Source organism: Camponotus vicinus, unplaced genomic scaffold (genome assembly GCF_025532165.1).
Source record: "Camponotus vicinus isolate PSW18456_S1 unplaced genomic scaffold, iyCamVici1.0 SCAF_4, whole genome shotgun sequence".
Classification (NCBI taxonomy): domain Eukaryota; kingdom Metazoa; phylum Arthropoda; class Insecta; order Hymenoptera; family Formicidae; genus Camponotus; species Camponotus vicinus.
Genome location: NW_028141976.1, coordinates 17,612,607 through 17,630,800, shown reverse-complemented (window position 1 = coordinate 17,630,800; position 18,194 = coordinate 17,612,607). Strand labels below are relative to the sequence as shown.

The following is an 18,194-nucleotide window of genomic DNA, read 5'->3' as shown; positions in this document are numbered from 1 at the left end:
ATTTTTCGTTACATTTATGTGTCGTTTTTTAAATATTTTATTGCATATCCAAAAGAATTTCGCGTTAAGAAATACCGAATTCTAAATTCGGCATCTTCAACTTCGATGTTAAAAATGAGTCTATTCGTCTGTTCAGTAGTTCTTACACGGTGAACGAAGGGACGCCAAAAAGAGCAATCGCGTAATATAATCAGTGGATCTGATGGAAAAATAATAGCCGCGTCTACCGTCGGTTTGACTGTCGGTGATTGAAATTTCTCCCCCGTTCGCCACCCCCCGACGACACCGACACATACACGCGCGCGTGGAACATCCGACCGTACATATACCGAACGAATTTACTTTCTCCCCGAAACTTCGTCAAAACATAAATGATGGCTCGTTAATGGCTTTTCCATTTGACGTTTGTAGAAAAACGCGCCACGTCGCGATCGTAAACGCGAGCGTCCCTATAGAAGAAACTCGTAATCATCATCTCAAAGACTCACCTTAGAGCCCTCGACAATTTGTCGTAATTCATATTAGGTTTAGACTTCCTCTCGCCCCATCGTCTCGCCACCTCGTCGGGATCGGTCAACTTGAATTCGCCGTTAGTTCCTTCCCACGTGATGCACGCGGCATTACTCGAGTCCGACAGAAGCTCGAGTAGAAACTGCCAGAGTTGAATCTGACCGGAACCGGAGCTCGCGAGTCGACTGCTCGTCGCCCCGAACATTTGGTAAGGATCTGCTGGCCACAACAAACTCAGTACTTCGTCACAGCATTCATCTTATATTATTACATTACTTAATTAACATATTAATTAAGTAAGAAAATATATTACTTTCACGCGCGCGATTCTGCTGTTTCTGCGCGATCAAATTTGATATCGGTTTAAGTATTTTTATTCTTCAATGAAAGATTTTTGTACAAGTTTTTGCAATAGTCATTTTATATCATATTGCACTATAACAAATGGAAAAATTTGCGAGATTATAAGTGACAAATATACAGTATAATGGAGCCGAATTCAATTACCATTGAAACTTGATCTTATTGTTGCCCCATTCTGTGATATTTCGTTTATTACGATTAAAGTGTTTCCCGAAATATGTGTAATCTGTGCCAATAAACATTTGTTTTCATATTGCAAGTGAGAGCAAATGATAAAATTTTTCGCAATTCCATGTAATAGAATATACCTATCCATTACATAGTTGTTTTTCAAGGGTCTCTGTATCGCCCTTTAAAAGCTTTACAATGCGTCATCACCGACGTTCAGACGTGGAGGGCTCTACAGTCGTACAAAAGAACATAATCGCAATCCTACAATAGAATAGAATTCATTTGGATCATAATAATTTCAATTTGAGAAACTACTGACGGAGTGGCTCAAAGGGTGACACGAGTGTCTTCTAAACCTTCGAAGTCGTGCAATTCAAAATATCGATTTTTATTTTTATGATAAAAATGCAATGTGAGAAAAAATACAATAGATTAGAAACCGTAAAATTTTCCCTTGTTTCAAAACTTATTTATAATTCAGAATTTTTAAAGCTCTGTAAAGCACTGAATGATAGTAACAAAAAATGAAAAAATAATGAAAAAAAATTCATTTTACAAAAAGGGTTTTTAGAATTATATTTTATATATTTTCTATTTTGTTAATAAAATAAACAAGTATAGAAAAAGATTTCTTATTAATTTACAGATAACAAGAAACTCTCGAGGATCCGAAAATTTGCATTAACAATAAATCTAATCAGTGTGCACGAGACTATTTCAATTGCACGAAGGAAAAATGTAACGGACTTTATAATGAAGAGAACCAAAATTGTCCCGATTTAATGACTTTCACGGTCTGAAAGAAGAGTCCTGACACAAGAACTCCAAGACGGACCCCATAAAAATACAAGCCGAGCGATTATGAGAGGGGACAGACGCGGATGATGGGGACGGATTCCGAATTGCCGGACCTCAAAGGTCGTTTCGCCCGATGAATCCGCTGAATGCGTGCCGTAGTGATCGCCTTTCGATCGAACAGTAATTCACTTACAAGTTAATAATGGGAAGGGGCGCGGTACACCCATTTATCTGCCGAGAACGAGGGAATCGACTGGGAGAAATACTGAGACGCGACTACGCCCAAGGGTTCCAGGCTCTTTTCTCGTCGCGGCCCGAGACTTTGAGGAATCGATGAAGGGCAAAGTAACAGTGACCTTGTTCGACTATCATGTAAGTAAACCTCTCTTTTCACTTTTTTTAGATTTAGACAATTTACAATTCATAATTCGGAACAATATTCTACGTATAATTTAATTCGTGCAATGTAGAAAACATTTGCCCAATGTATTTTATCTATTATTTTATCTATTATTTATAATATAAAATTAGAATGTCTTCTTTTTAATTTTACAATAGAAATTGTAAGACGCGTGTAATGATATAATAATTATATTTATGCACACTATTCACACACAATTATAAGTAGAATTCTGTTTGGAATATTCAACCCCGAATCACATATTATCTAAAATAAACTTTATTATCAGTATTATCTGTACGTTCATTTAATACGTTCAAAATATAAATGTTTTAAAGTAATTTAATTAAAAAAGTTCATATTAAAAAAATTGTTAAAATTTTATTTAGGAAATATATATATCTGAATTTGTTGACTTTACTTAATTAACAAATTTGGGAATAGAATTATTTGTAATATACTATGCATTTAATTATGCACGAAAATTTTGCTTTTATACTTTTATACGGTATTGATATAAAAAGCGGTTTTTAACAAATAATGTCAAATATAGATAATAGTTTCATTCATAATTTATTTCATTTCATATTATTTTGTTCCTTCTATTTTGTAAAATACTGGTATTTTTACTGATCATAATTTAATAAGCATTTTGTCACACATCTGGTTTTCAGATATATCGTAGATATAACATATTTTGTGCAATATATAATATTTTTCTATTAATATATATGATTTCGTTATAACACGATATTTTTCTCTAAACTAATTTCTTAGTTAAACTAATTTAACAAGAATGATAGATTAGAATCTATTTTAAATATTGAACCAGAAGCAAAATCAGATAGGGTAGCATGAGAGGGTAGCGCTTTAACTTCTCAAAAATATCTACCTACTACATACCAGGCTGCCTGAGATGGCTGTGCGTGTCCAATGCTGTCTTTGATAAGCTGCTTCCATAGCCTGAAACAGGATGTTTCATATTCATATGTTACTTTTCATCAAAATTTTATAACAAAATTTTAAAACATATATTTATATATCTTAAAAATTAATAATTCTAAGGATGAAAGAAATAAACTCGCTCAGACACATTTTTAAGATAAAATAGAGAATTACACTACACAGTATATTTCATTACATTCTCCATCATTTACACATTTTTCGAAATATATAATTATTTATCGAAAGAGACACCAGAGATGATTTCCGAGCATCATTGCTCGTAGACATATATACGGCGGAGAGATAAATTCTGACGGCGCGGCGAAAGTCATCGGTCCGAATGCCGAAGATGAAAAAGCGCAAACTCGGTCGAGCGTTAGAATCCGTTAGAGAGGATTTCCGTGTAGGCAAACACACGGGGCTGAGTGCTACGTGTACGTTTCTCTCTCCCCGTTCTCGTTTCGTCACCGTCGTCCCATAGCATAGATCTCCTCTCCTCGCCTTATCATACGAATTCCCTTTCCTCGTGCGAGGCCCGACGGTCACGTTCACGCGCGGACGTGTGCAATCTGTTTAAGGGCACAATGCCCCTTAATTTCGGCTCGTTATACGCTCGTAGGCGATAGTCTGCAAAGGTCAGTCGACTGACTCTTCGAAAACTCATGGAATTGCAATTGCAATTGTTTCCAAATTGGCTCGAAGGCTACTTACGCCATTAGTACGCATCAACGCGCATTTTATTTATATTTTCCAACTAATCTCTTCTTTTCAATAATTTTTCGATACTAAAGTCATGTCGTTTGTTGTTTTATTAATTATTTATATGCTGCTCTATTTCTTTTATAAGAGCATTATATTGCAAATATTGCATGTCATACATAAATTTTATGAAAACAGACATTTTAAAAATTAACTTTTATAAAGTTTTTCAGTTGTTAAATTAAAATTTTTAAATAAATTAAAATTTTTATGTCATTGTTATTTTATATCCAAATTTACCAATTCGCATTTATAATCCATTTTTATTAAATTAGCTTGCAAATATTGCATATGTCATAAATTTTATGAAAACAGACATTTTAAAAATTAACTTTTATAAAGTTTTTCAGTTGTTTAATTAAAATTTTTGTGTCAAATTTACTAACTCGCATTTATGATCCATTTTTACAACATTAGCTTGTTTTTACCAAGCAAGTGTATAAGACTACATTAAGATGATTATATGTAACGTTCTAAAATGATCGTGTGAATATCGTATAATTCTAACGTTAAAAAAATTATATAACAGTCTGAGTTATAAGAAATATTCGTGTCCTCATTTCTATTCTCACCGATAACGATAATAATTTACGAGAATCGATACAACCGAGATCCCCACAGTGACAACATTTTCGACACGCTGTCGCGTCGGAATGTGGCGAGCCCCATGGGACAGATGCTACCTTTAAATAGCAGTCGGTGTCCGTTGTGTTAAACAATCTGATTTCGCCTCTGATTGGGAAGCGGGTACGGCCTTGGACGAGGGTTTCGGTCGGGGAGACCAGACGTTCTTGGGTCTCTACGGGTCGTAGAGGGTCCGCCGCAATCAGTGTAGCCGCGGGGCTACGAGCCGTCGCGCGCGTTCGTTTTTCTAACGCAAGCTCCGACACCGTGATCGAGAACCCATCGACAGCGTGTATGACGGATGTCACCGACGATAACACGATCAGATTTTCGGCGTAGATTACAGGCAGTGCGAACTTCGTTGAATTACATGAACCTGTCAACCGTTACTATTTTTGACAGAAAGCTATACGAAATATCTCACAACTATCAAATTATTTTTTTCTCTACCAATTTTTTTGATTTTTAGTACAATATATTGAGAATTTAAAGTCAATTTTTCTTCAACTGTTAAAATATTTCGAGAGATGTCGATAATTTCTAATTTTTTATTAAGCTTTAAATAGTTCTCCTAGAATATTAAGCGCAAATAAGTTTTTAGATTTCAACTTTTTGTAACAATAAGTTGAACAAAAAAATATAATTAGATAAAATTAGCTTCATTTGAGAATTAAGAAATTTTAAAAATCCGCAACATCAAATTTCAAAATTATCTGATCAATATTTTGTTTTTGAAATATTATTCGTTTTACTTAGTTTGTGATTGCATAAGAAAATGTCATCTCCGTAGTATTTCATAATTTTTCTTGAACAGTATGTGAATTAAGGAAAATTATATTTTTTGCTATAGTATTTATATAAAAAATTTCTATAAAGAAATATAATATTATATTGAATATAGCACTAAAATAACGAAAAATTTACAAAATTGATCAGAGAATAAAAATTATTTACATATAATAAAATATAATTTTTGAAAATACAGAGAAACTTTAAAATCGCAAAACACACACACACACACAATTTGAAAACTTTAATACACAAGAGATACATAAGCAATCATTTGGATCGTTTGTATGAACGCACCGTTAAAAATCAGAAGAAAATGTGATCCATACAAAAATTATTTAAAGTATTGTTTTTAGATCGATTTTGCGTACTTATACAGTGACTCGTCTAACGTCACCTTGAATCGACGAACGTGCACCCATTGTCGCGAGTATATCTGCGCATTCACGAGCAATTACGCGGGGCGGGGTAATCCCGTTAGGGGACATGCAGCTTCCTCGAGGGAGGATCAAAGAACCCGTCGTCATTCCGTGCTGCTGCACTCTTTGGTAGCCTCGGACGCGCACAATGCTATTCGGCGTCGCGACGCCGAAAAGAAGGGGGAATCTCGGCGCCCCGACTTGGAGAAACTTTGGGCACGTTCCAACAAACACGTCGACGCGCCAAAGCCCTCTCGTTTGTTTCAATCGTTTCGCCGTATAGTATCGAGATATCGTTCCGCCACGCTAATTCCGAAATGTTGCCGAGAGAACCAAGACTCACATTCAAATTGCTTGGGAATTTTTAAACTGTCTTCTCGATATGAATAAAAATGAAATGCAAATGGAATGTTCCGCGAGATAAAGTTTCGCCGATGTTTATTTCAATACTTTGAAAGTGGAGCAATGTCACTTTTTATTATCAAAGTTAAAGAAAGAAAGCGTAGCCTTAATGAGAATGATATACAGGATATTTCTTAATAAGTGCGAAAAATTTTAGGAGATGATTCTTTGTCGAAAATTAAGGGAGGTTTTTCATATAAACATTAAAAAGTTCTAATAAAAAATTGAAGAGGGGTTGCTAGTTTCATCCTCTTATAACAATACAGGAGGCTGAAAAAAATATTAATAAATAACCTTTTTACTGGTAGAAAATATCCACCTAATTTCATTTCTTTAACTTGTTCTAAATTTGAGAAAAAAATAAAAACCTAATTTTTACCCCCATTTTTGGAGGAGTGTAACTCCACAGGGAGGGATGTAGGAGTATATGTTTGTATGAAAAACCTCCCTTAATTTTCGACAAAGAATCATCTCCTAAATTTTATCAAAAATTTTTCGCATTTATTAAGAAACAATCTGTATATATCTTTATAATCAATTTTTATATTTCAAATTATAATCAGTATTTATAAACTAGTTTATGACTTATTTAATTTTCGCACTTGTAATGTGCCATACTTTTTTACGTTTTAATTTTAATAACGTCTATTAATAATTTATGAGATGAATAATTTGAAAAAAAAAACTCCAATTCGTATTAGAAATATTTTCATTTACTAGCTTTATTCATAGACGGACAATTCATCGGACTATATCCTAGAGATATAGCCTTAAGTGGTACTGACTCATGCCCAGCCGTTTCGGCTGGCGGGCCTATTTCGGACATAAATCACACTGCCGTGCGAGAACGCAGTGCGTAATAATGAGCAAGCGAGCGTAAAACACGTCAAGCCTAGAGAGAAAGCGTAGCTTGTAAGAGCTGTGCGAGATAAAAAAGATTACACCTGTATGCGTGCAGGGGTTGAAAATCAGGGGAAGTATTATTTTTCACGTCGTTCCCGCCGACGTTCCGCTATGCTCGTCGGAAATGTGCTGTGGAATGCAAACATTTTTTTGTGTCGCTTCGTGTACCAATGCAAGGTCGCGTATATTAGAGATCCTGTTATGCGCGATAATCCAGAGATATTTTCGTAAAGCAAACAAAATCATATGAAAGAATCGAGTGGCAAAGTAGGGTGAATCAATTTTCGAGAATAGAATTGAAACGTCTCACAATCAGTATATTATATTTACATGAGTTTAATATAAAGAGATTATAAATTATAATGTATAAAATAATATATGAAATAATATATAATATAAATAGTAGAATTTAAACAATAAGTGAATCAATAAGTAACGTAGCAAATATTTTTAATTTTTATTTAGAATTTTAATTTAATGCATTATAGTAATTAACAATTTAAAAATTTCATATATAATCTTCCCAATAATGATTATAGATTGAGAACGCTAAATATAATCCACATCATTACATCACAAACGTTCGTGACACACAAAAATTTCTAAAGTATCGACTATCTGTTCGGTAAATTGCTTTCTAAAAAGCGGAAGTCACAGTTGTTGAATGAGGCTTTCTCGAGAAGTTAGACGTGCAAGCGATTCGTGCCCTGTGATGGAGGTAACATGTTTTTGTTCGTCAGATAAGGGCAGGCGTAGCAAAAGTTATTTGTAAGAGCGAGCTGCGTAGCGCGGAAGAAAATTAATCGTTTCCTAATTATCGCATAGCGTGAATATAGTGCCTGCTCGCCAGGAAAAAAGATTCTTGTCTTCGATTCAAGTTCCCCCGCACGATACAAGCGACTAAGTATTGTTTAGAGCGTAATCATTTTTCGCGTATCCACGCGAGCTGCTTGCGCAATATCTCAAACACTCAGCAGAAATTCTTTCGGTCTTATCATCTCTTTGAAAAAAGCGTGTTTCTTTATAAAACATAAAAAAGGTGTAGATAGGTGCATAAGATCTGTGTGAAAATATCTTAATATATTAATTGTTTCATTGCCGAATATATGAGAAACATAATGTTTCGCAAAATAAGATTTATTTACTGTCTCCTTTCACTTTTAAAATTTAGATTCCGAGAAGCTTCTTCAGTTTTTTAATTATTTATAACTTTAAATAATTACCCGTTAATATTTTCATGAAGGAAAAATTCACTTCAAATTAATTAAGGAAGTAGAAAATAAGAAGCAGCTGAATAGGTCTGGAAAATCTTATAAGTTAGTTTTGTCTCCCAGAAAGAGAACATTAGAAACTTATTTTTTAATTTTAACTACCTTCCTTTTGTCATAATTAATTTTACAAATTTTAACCGAAATTCGACATTTACAGACGGATGTCACGAGGTTTTTCGGTAAAATCAGCTACTTTTTGCGCGTGTAGATGATAGACGTTTGATTGCGCACGGTTAAAGTGGAAACGCAATCCCTGCACCCCAACAAGGAATCAGAGATGAATGCGAGCCGATATGGGGGGAGAGTCCCGAACGCAGGCAGCCATGCGTAAACGTGTCACGCATAGGCACGTGCCCGTGTATGTACTACCGAAAGACATAATGCGAACTGCGACAGCGACTCCGTCGACGGTGTCCCGCAACCCCTACAATATGCTACGAACATTTCTATCGCACGATTCCAATTTACCCGGTCTTGTATCGCCAAGAAAGAATAACAGCTCGATCAAGACAGCGTACACATCGACACATTTTTTTCGCGATACGAAAAAATCATGCGACTCACCATTAACCAAATTAGCATGCAATCAGATAATTTTTAACTTCGTTAAAATTCGTCAAAGTTTTTATCGTAATTTTTATCGGCCTGCAAATTTATTTTGGAATCCTATAAATTGTTCTATTAGTTTTTTTTATTATAATCTTATATACTGTCATAATTTTATGTATTATTTGTCCGAGATTGAAAAATAATAATGTTACCATTAAAAAAATATAGAAAAAAAGATGCCAATGCTCAATGAATATTTTCTTCAAGTAGCGTTAAAATGTGAATCACATCATTCGATCGACACCCCTGTTTTCTTCCGAGAGAGATGGAAAGAAAGAAAGAAAGAGCGACGAAAAGAGTCCTGCTTACCCTTTCTCATTTTTCTTGTCGTAAATCTGGCGGCGCGAATGCACTGGTCACGCGCCGTTTCCCAGTGACTTGTTGCCCACGATCCATGTCCCCCGGGACTTCGCTTTCGCGACCCCGCGGGGTCCATGGACGAGCGGAACCCGTGCCAGCAAGATCCGGTAGTCTGCTCTTCCTGACCGGGGTTCCGGTCGTCCCCTTTTTGGATACGTTAGAATCCATGGTTTGGAAATTCTCACGAATTCAAAGCTTATTCTCAGACGAGAGTCTCCCCAAAGCTGATTTTATCGATACGACGATTAATGCAATATGTATTTAGTTAATTTTATTTCCTAAATTGTAACTATAATTAAAAATAAAATAAGGAATATTCAATTATTCTCGTGATTAATGATACTCAAGAATGATCTATTAACTTCAGAAAATTAAAACCTATTTCAGAATAAAAATTCATGATCAAAATATAAAAATTTAAGTTTGTGTAAGTATAATTTCGCAAACTTCTATTAAAATTGCAAAAAATATAATTTATTTAATAGATCATGAAGATTCCAAAATTAAAATTTATCAACTAATGATTTATGCAAAGTGAAATCATTATATTTGTGATTGCAGGTGTTAGCAATACTTGATTTCTATATATATATTTTTGAAACCATACAGTTTTAATTTTCACCATGTATTGTGACATCTTGAATAAGTTTTTATCGAAAAGTTTTTCAAACGTAACACTGATTGGATATCTACAAGAAACACTAAAGAATGCCGGAAAGATTAAATCATCCTTAGAGATCTTTTGAACTTTACATTATTGTGATATCTCCTGATTTTACCTAGCGTCAATCACTCCGTACATATTTTAAGGGAGGCAAATTCAGAATGCGACGAGGGGGAGATAGTTACCTATGGTGTCGAGGATAGTCACGCCATACGCGATCGGGCGCGTGAGCGAATTGCCGAGGCACGCGCCGCTCGGGAGTACGTAATTATCATAGGGTTGCCCTCAGACACATACACGTAACAGGGGGTCGAGGGTCGGTCGACTCAGGTCAGGAAGTCACGCGAGGTACACTGGGGAACGGAAGGGCAACAACGGAGAAGGTGGGAGGAGAAAGAGAGAGTGCTTTTATTGTTCTACGAGTCGTCTTAAAGTCGCTTTTCCTGGCCAGTGGGCAGATCCGCTGAAACCACTCTGCTTGGTGGTCGATAACACGACGTGACATCTCTTGATGCGCGAGCGCGCCACGACTCGAGATCTCGAAAATTCTCGAATCGACCTGTATGTATTATATAAGTTGTCACATAAGAGAATGAGGTGCATTCGTTTAATTAAATTTGTAAGTGCTTTTATCGAATTAATTTAATCGAAATAATTTTTCTTTACATTATTTATTATTAAAAAAATAATATGCTCTTCTCTCTTTCTCTCTCTCATATAATCCTCTCTATTTAAGGGCTTTAAACACTCAAGTGAGAAAAAGTTGTGCACCTATAACTTATTGGTTATATTTCTTTCAGACGAGGACAGTCAAATTTAAGACTTTATATTAAAATTTTAAAATTTAAGAATTTTTTTTGATTAAGCAAATATTAAACTACATGCGGGACTAATCTATCATTTTGTTCTATAAAATATGCGATTAAAAGAAAAATTATTAAAATCAAATTGACCTGATGCGAATATTCGAGACTTTGCACAGCCATGATAGCATAAATGAAATATATAATGATTCATTTAAATTTGTTATTATCAAAAAATCTGCTATAAAATTTTGAAGTTGATAACGTTTTTGATAGCGTTATCAAAGGCTAATTAAGTAGCGGGCAATTCACGCGAGAAGGCTTTTTTTAACTATACTTTGACTTTTGATTGAATCGCATGGCACAGTAGAACGTTTTGGTGTGCATTTTGGTACGAAAAGGTTATATGAGCATGACCTGCTTTGAAACATGAAACAACTTTGGGCCATCGAGCACGCGAGCAACATTAATGGGCATACTCAAATTACCCGGTTCCGCAGATATATCTCTAATGTGTTAATTCACGGGTGTCAGTTCATCATTGTCCTTGCATGACATTACGGATGTTAGAACATAGCGAGCATAAACGAGAATATAATTTATATTAGAACGCATGGTTTAGAGGGCAATTTGCATTTCTTCAATCTTTTTATATAATCTCCCTCTTATTAATAGAGGTTTTCATATAAAACTTCTAATTATAAGGTTTCTATTTTTTTTTAAATAGCATCAAGAATGAAAGAGTTCATACAATACATACATACACACACATACACATATTACATAAAGTATATTTCTCAAAATTAAAATAATTTAAAGCTATTTTAATTAGTTCTGTGTGTAAATAATTATATTATTTAAATGACAAATATTCGAATGAAATTTTTATTTCGAAACAAATTTTATATTTTGGTAAATATCGATGAAATTTATGAATTAAATACATTTTTATATGTGATATGATTTATATATGGATTTAAACATTTAGATGTCGCGAACACTCTCAGTTCTTCTAGTTATTCTTTGGATATAATCTCTTAGGTATTAAAACATAGACTGAGACTTTTATGGAGCAATGATCTGAGTCCATGTGTTAGGTGAACGTATCTAATGTTTATTGAATCGAAAATATACACGGTACAACTTTGAGTGCCCTAAGCCGTCTAGTTTCTATAGGAAGAGACAAGCTTGTAATTTCAATTTTATGCGGTCTAGAGAACCGCAAAGTGCCCTCGGGTCAACGCGCGTCACGTCAAGTAATTTCATGAATCTCGGTGACGACGATGTCGCTCCCTTTCGCGTCGCGGCGCAAAGCGCAAACCGAGTCAAAGGCGACCCCCGCGCCTGTCAAGATCAGAGGACGATGCTGGAGTACGCTATTCGAAAATGCCCCGGAGCTCGCCTACGTCGTGCTAAAACGATTTGTGCGTACGTCGACGCGAGAAATACCTGAAAATTAAACTTTCAGAGGATACGGGACAAGGAAAAATTAAAGATATTTCACAAAGATCTCTTTCCTCTCCAAAAAAGAATCTAATTTACAGAATTCTATTAACTATATTATAAAAAAATCTATTAACAATCCTAAATATTTTCAAATAATTTCCTCAAACTTTGAGATCAAATATGCTTCAAGATAAAAATCAAAAACGCAAAATTTTGTTTTATCTCACCGTTATAACAGTAAAAGACTTACGTGTCTTTCGAAATTGTAGCTGATTTAATTAAAAACAAAGGAATAATAAAGTGCACAGGGGTCTGTCATAATTTTTCTCCGTGTAGAATAGCCTCTATCAATCTCTACAAGATAATTATGAGATCTAATTATATATACAATACATTTAATTTAAATATATCATTTCAGAGATAAAAACTTATCATTGTAAGTTGGATCTGTTTGTAATCTGTTCATCACATGTAACGCCATGTACATACATATATGTTGCGTTAAATTACGTTTAAAGCCTAGTGCTAAGAGATGTGACACGGCAGGTTGCGCGGATCCTGAATACAATCTCGAATACGGGCAAGGTAGACACTCATGCTCACACGCATTCACACGCGTTCGAAGGCGGAACTTATGTCCTCTCGCGCCGCGGAGATGGTCTCGAACAACGCCACGGTTGTTGTAACCTGGTTGACGCGGCCAGAAGCCGTTTATAACAAAGATGCCCGCAGGCAGGTCTCTGTGATCTCCGCGAGATGATTGTGCTAGCTCGGTGTTGGCGTCCACACAGGGTGGGGTCTGCTCTTCGGCGTTACCACCGTGTGGGCAGGCGTCTCTACACAGCCCCCGGGGCTTGCTCTCCGCCACCCTCCCTCACCCCTTTTCATCCTCTCTCTCTCTCTCGTTCATTCGCTCTCCGCCGACGACAAAGGGGCCGCGGTTCAACGCGCCACAAAGCACCGGGACGCCACCTATACCCGCACAGATATCTACACGAACACCTACACGCTTACATCTTCCACGCGCTTGCACGCACAAAGCTTGCCCGAACAAGAACAGGGCGTCGCGACGCGTGAATTTGCACCCAGCGGCGCCTCGACCCACCCTTTACGTATATGTAGCGTCTAGCGAACCGAGAACAAGGAGAAAGAAAACCCCCACTCGGTCAGAGCGGGAGTTTTTGCGAGAGGAAGATAATATACGAAAAGCGAAATAGATCGAGGGAATTTTAGAAAACCATCTTAGGTATTTGACCTGATGATGGGTAATTAATTGAAAGAAACGCAAAAGATCAACTGTTGATTATCAGTCGATGGTGATTTAACATAGGAATGAAATATTGCTTTGCGCAAGAATACAAAACTGTGAAATCTATTGCAACCGTATAAAAAATACGAAAGGGAAATACACATCCTTCTTAATATTTTATTAAAACATTTTCTTATAACTGTCAAAATATCAAGATACATAGAGATATATTTTAAATACTGTAGAATCATATTTTTATTAAATATTCTTTACAGACTTACATGTTCCCTACAGATTTCTGTCTAAATTATACTCTGCTTTATATTTTAAGATAATATAAGGATTTTCGTAGATGTACAAAATTTATAGACATACAAAATTGCTTTATTTTTTTTTCTTTTCCCCTTCTTGATACTATAAAATATTTTTAACTATAAACTTTAGAGACTTACCTTGACCAGGTGCCGGCGATGTGGCGTGACTCCAGCCTCCCTTATAAGAGCTGCCAGCATCTGAAATAAGAAAAATTTTTTAATTATTTCTCTCTCCTTTTCTCTTTCAATCAATAAAAATTCTCGATCTACCATAGTATGCATTAAAAATCTACTGTTTATCGATTCACGCGACCTGTAGGTACTTTGCAATCTGACCGGACCAATTGCAACTACACTTTTTGAGGTCACGTCAGTAGCGGGGGCGTATATTGTCCGCAATTACTAGTTAATCGGTTCGAGGAATCGCGAGAAGCCGTAAAGTATATCTGATCAGACGAGCGAAAGCGTTTCGAGGCGACCCTGACGAGGGAAAAACGCGGTTCTTCTACTTCGAAATCTTTATGACACTTTAAAGGTTCCAGTTTTTCCATGAACGCGAAACGCACGCGAAAGAGTTTACATATATATTGCCAGAATACGTTTATCGTTCTTAAAATCTATTCCCGGTATATAATCTGCAGCGATAAACTTATCCACGCCTTTTGCGTTTGAAATTGCAAAGTTTTCGATTATTATATAAAATCTTAATCGCGCGTTCCAATATTTTCTAATAAACTATATGTGTCAGATAAGGGCAAAAAAAGACAAATAAAGTGCATGTGTCAAACAATGGATATTTTCTCTTGTTAAATACTAGACATCCATATTATTATGGTTGAATTTATTTTGTTCATTTATAAATTGCAAGAAATAATATTAATTAATTAATTAAATTATACATCAACCCCCCTAAAAAATTATATTTGAGAAACGGGGCCTGTAAAATAGATGCCTAAAATAATATGTATATCCAGTATATTTATTGACGTAATTAAATATAATACTATCTTAGATTTTAAATTTGAATTATGTAGTTTTAGAATTATTTCTGTAGAAATTATATATATGTAAATAATTTAATAGAAACATGTGTGAATACATTTATACTTGATTAAATAATTCATGCACATCTACCGTTATAAAAACGATTCTTTTTATATTAAATAGTTCGAATGTGATTTATATTATTGTATATTCCTTTCTTTTTTCTAGTCGAAATATCTATTTTTTAAATTTCTGGAAAAGGTCTCTCTCTATCTAAATTTCTCCCTTTTCTAAATACGTTCGATCGACGATTGGCAATCGACCGATTCGGTCAATCGAATAATATCCGAGGAAGACGGACGTCAGTTGGACAAATACGGAATTATTTGTAACACGTGTGCATGGAAGATGTGTCGCTCGCGCGGCAGCGACGGCAATGTTGTACATTCGCCGTGAGCGATACACGCGAGAGTTCTCTCGAGAGTTCCCGTACACGCCAGCGTCAGTGGCGTGTTTGCGAACAGATATATTTTCATTTGGCAGTTATTGGCACGAGGGTCGACCCTCGTGTGTACATACGTAGGTACGTCACACCGCGCGGCAGAAACTCCGACTTTCCGGAGCAAACAAAACGACCTATGCGCCCGCTCGCCAAGGCTCGATCTTTCGTCTTTACTGCCCCCTTCATTTGATCTGGAGACCCCGGAGTCCATTAATGGAGCCTCGGATTTCACGTTTCTCGAGTGCCGAGGGGTGCGCCGATCATTTGGTAATACGTGCTAGTTTTCCTTGAGATTTTCATGAAACGCGATGTTACAAGATACAGGCTATATCGGAAAATCCTGACAAATACGAAAAAATTAACAAATTACTGAGCAGGATCAATACTATTCATAATAAACGATTTGGCGGATTTTAATGTCGCATATATAATATATTGAGATACTTTCTGTAGGCCAATTGATAGTGTTAATAAATAATAGAAAAAATGATACGCAAGATATGAATATTTTTCCTTACGGATTCATCTTTTCATACTATCACGATCTATGGTTTAAAAGTGAAAGAAATTTGGAAGACAGAGAGGAATAAAAACTTATTTTCAAATTATCAATACGAATTGCATAATAGAAATATACATAAGGATATATCGATCTTATGAATTTTATTGTAAAAGTACAATTTTTGATGGCTGTTTAGAACACAATTCGATAGTTATTTTTCTCTATAATTCACATGAATCACGTAATCACTAATCACTTTACGACATTAGAATATCAGCAGCTATAAGCATATACTTTTAGTTATATCTAATGGCTTAATTCTTCAGATTATTGTAAAGAGATTGTGCCTGAAAGATTTAAATATTAGTAAAAATATTTAATTCTTTAAATAGGCAATAGTATTGAAAATTCAATAATATTTTTTTAGATAATATAAAGTAAAAAATTTTCAGTTATAGTAACATAGTGAATTTCTAAATTATTTTTTGACAAAAAAGCAAACAATTGTTTAAAATGTTTCAAAATCAATTTATTCTATAATTTAAATAAAATAAACCAATTTATTCTATCATTTAAATAAAATAAATCAATTTATTCTATATAAAAAAAGGATTAAAATACATATATTTATCGTGGACAAACGCACAGAAAAACACGTGCGTTTATCATCGATCAATGCATAAAATTGCCACCAGGTTTTTCCTTTGCCTAACTAGATTAAATCTTTGCACCTGCTTCTGAAAATATGTTTGCATAATTAAACATGGGTTTCTTAACGTTTGCGATATTTTACACATAAAAGGAAATTAGATTTGTACAACATATAAAATATAAGATCTTTTCTCTCTCTCCATTTCATTCGAGTGCACGAAAAGATTTTCAGAAGCACACGCGATACCGATGTCGGATTAAACGTAGCTCGCGATCGGCACGTTCCGAGCGTGAAATTCGCAAGTGATACCAGGTGGACACGCGTGCTACCAAGCGTGGTAGCTATCGAGGGCGTGGGAACGCGAATTGATCGGCACACTCCTAAACACATACGCTATTGAAAAATTTCGCGCGACACAAACGCGCAAACGGGCACAGAACAAGAACGGGACGTCGAACGTACCGGCGAACAGCATCGATAGATTGGTGAACGCCGTGGTTCGTGGTAGCTCCGCCGCGGTGGTACCGCTGCTCTTGAGGTCCAGCATCGCGCGGTGCCCGCGAACACGATGCCCCCCTCCCCCCGCTCTAGTTGTTACCCGGTGCGACGGTGTTTCACGCGGTCCAGCTGCCGCTCTTATCGCGGCACCGTCGTCGACTTCCGGATTAGCTGCTGCGGCACGAGGCGCGACGACGACGTGGCCAGAAACGTGATCATATCTCAGCAACGAGCGTCTCACTCTCGAATGGCGTCGAGAGATACGGCGCCGCGTATTACTACCCTCGTCTCGCCGATGATCGTCGTCTGCACGAGCGTATTATACGTGGACTGCGCGCCGTTAAGGGCGCCGATCATCTTGCCGACCCGTTCCGAGCGATACTGCCGACTCGCGCGAAACGGACGACGACGTCGCCGGGGAAGGGGGTAGTTAGGACGCGATCGAGGGCCAGCGGGGGCGAGGTTTCCGCCCCCGAAGGGCGCCGAGGTCGCGCGGGGGTTGGTTCGGCGTCGAGGCGCGAAGGCCGGGCTTGCGGGGGAGATTGACACCCCCGCGAGCGAAAGGGCGGAAGCGCGCCTGCGTGCCGCGAACATGGCGGGAGACCGCCGTGGTGGTGCCCCGAATCGCAGCATCCGGTGGCGGCGGCGGCGGCGATCGGGGGTGGACGGCCGACCGGGAGCACGCGGCCGACGTGCACCGGACCTCCTGCACTTACCGACCGGCGCTTGTCGACGGCGTAGTTTGCCCCGGTAACGACGTGCCACCGGTTCCCTTCCGGGAACAAACCCTCTGCGGTATAACGCGCGCTCTCGTACGCCGGCGTGTCGCCGCGCCGCGCCGCGCCGCTCCGGCGAGAGCTGTCCCGACTGACGACACCTCGAGAGTCGGAATCTGTTCAATCTGCCGCTTTTAGCCGAGCTATCTCTTCAGCGAAATGGAATTAACTCATCAAGATTGAATGATTTTTTTCCTCCCTCGAAAGCACCTATAATATTATATACGCAATCTGACAATTAAGTTTGAAACTTGTTTCATTTAAATGCAGAAATACATCTCTCTTATACGTCAAAATTAATATTATATTTCCTTTAAAGTAAATTTTTATAACATAAATTATTGTTACGTTTTCACTATTAATCTTGAAATTTTAAATTCATTTTCAGAAGATCGATGAAAGTATAAAAATTTTTTCATATCTCGCTAAAAATAAAATCTCTATATTAAAAGGATTATATTTACTCTGGTACTAATTTAAT

At 36.8% G+C, this 18,194-nt stretch overlaps 2 protein-coding genes across 6 annotated transcripts in view; one reads left to right on the top strand and one right to left on the bottom strand.

Moving 5' to 3' along the window:
* The window catches only part of LOC145970696 (protein SCAI), a 74,513-nt gene that overhangs the window by 7,000 nt on the left and 49,319 nt on the right, over window positions 1-18,194 (top strand). For both annotated transcript variants that reach the window (XM_083097573.1, XM_083097576.1), the window contains exon 2: window positions 1,691-2,214. The gene's annotated coding sequence lies outside the window, so the exon portion shown is untranslated. The remainder of the gene's footprint in view (window positions 1-1,690; window positions 2,215-18,194) is intronic.
* The window catches only part of Ets65a (DNA-binding protein D-ETS-3), a 60,285-nt gene that overhangs the window by 4,689 nt on the left and 37,402 nt on the right, over window positions 1-18,194 (bottom strand). For 2 of the 4 annotated variants that reach the window (XM_083097580.1, XM_083097579.1), the window contains exons 3-5: window positions 13,938-13,997; window positions 3,146-3,205; window positions 489-726 (exon numbers count right to left, since the gene is read on the bottom strand). In XM_083097580.1, coding sequence (XP_082953706.1) covers window positions 489-726; window positions 3,146-3,205; window positions 13,938-13,997 — 358 coding nt within the window. Of the gene's footprint in view, window positions 1-488; window positions 730-3,145; window positions 3,206-13,937; window positions 13,998-18,194 lie in introns of all 4 variants that reach the window. The other 2 variants (XM_083097578.1, XM_083097577.1) reach the window with 1 other exon arrangement.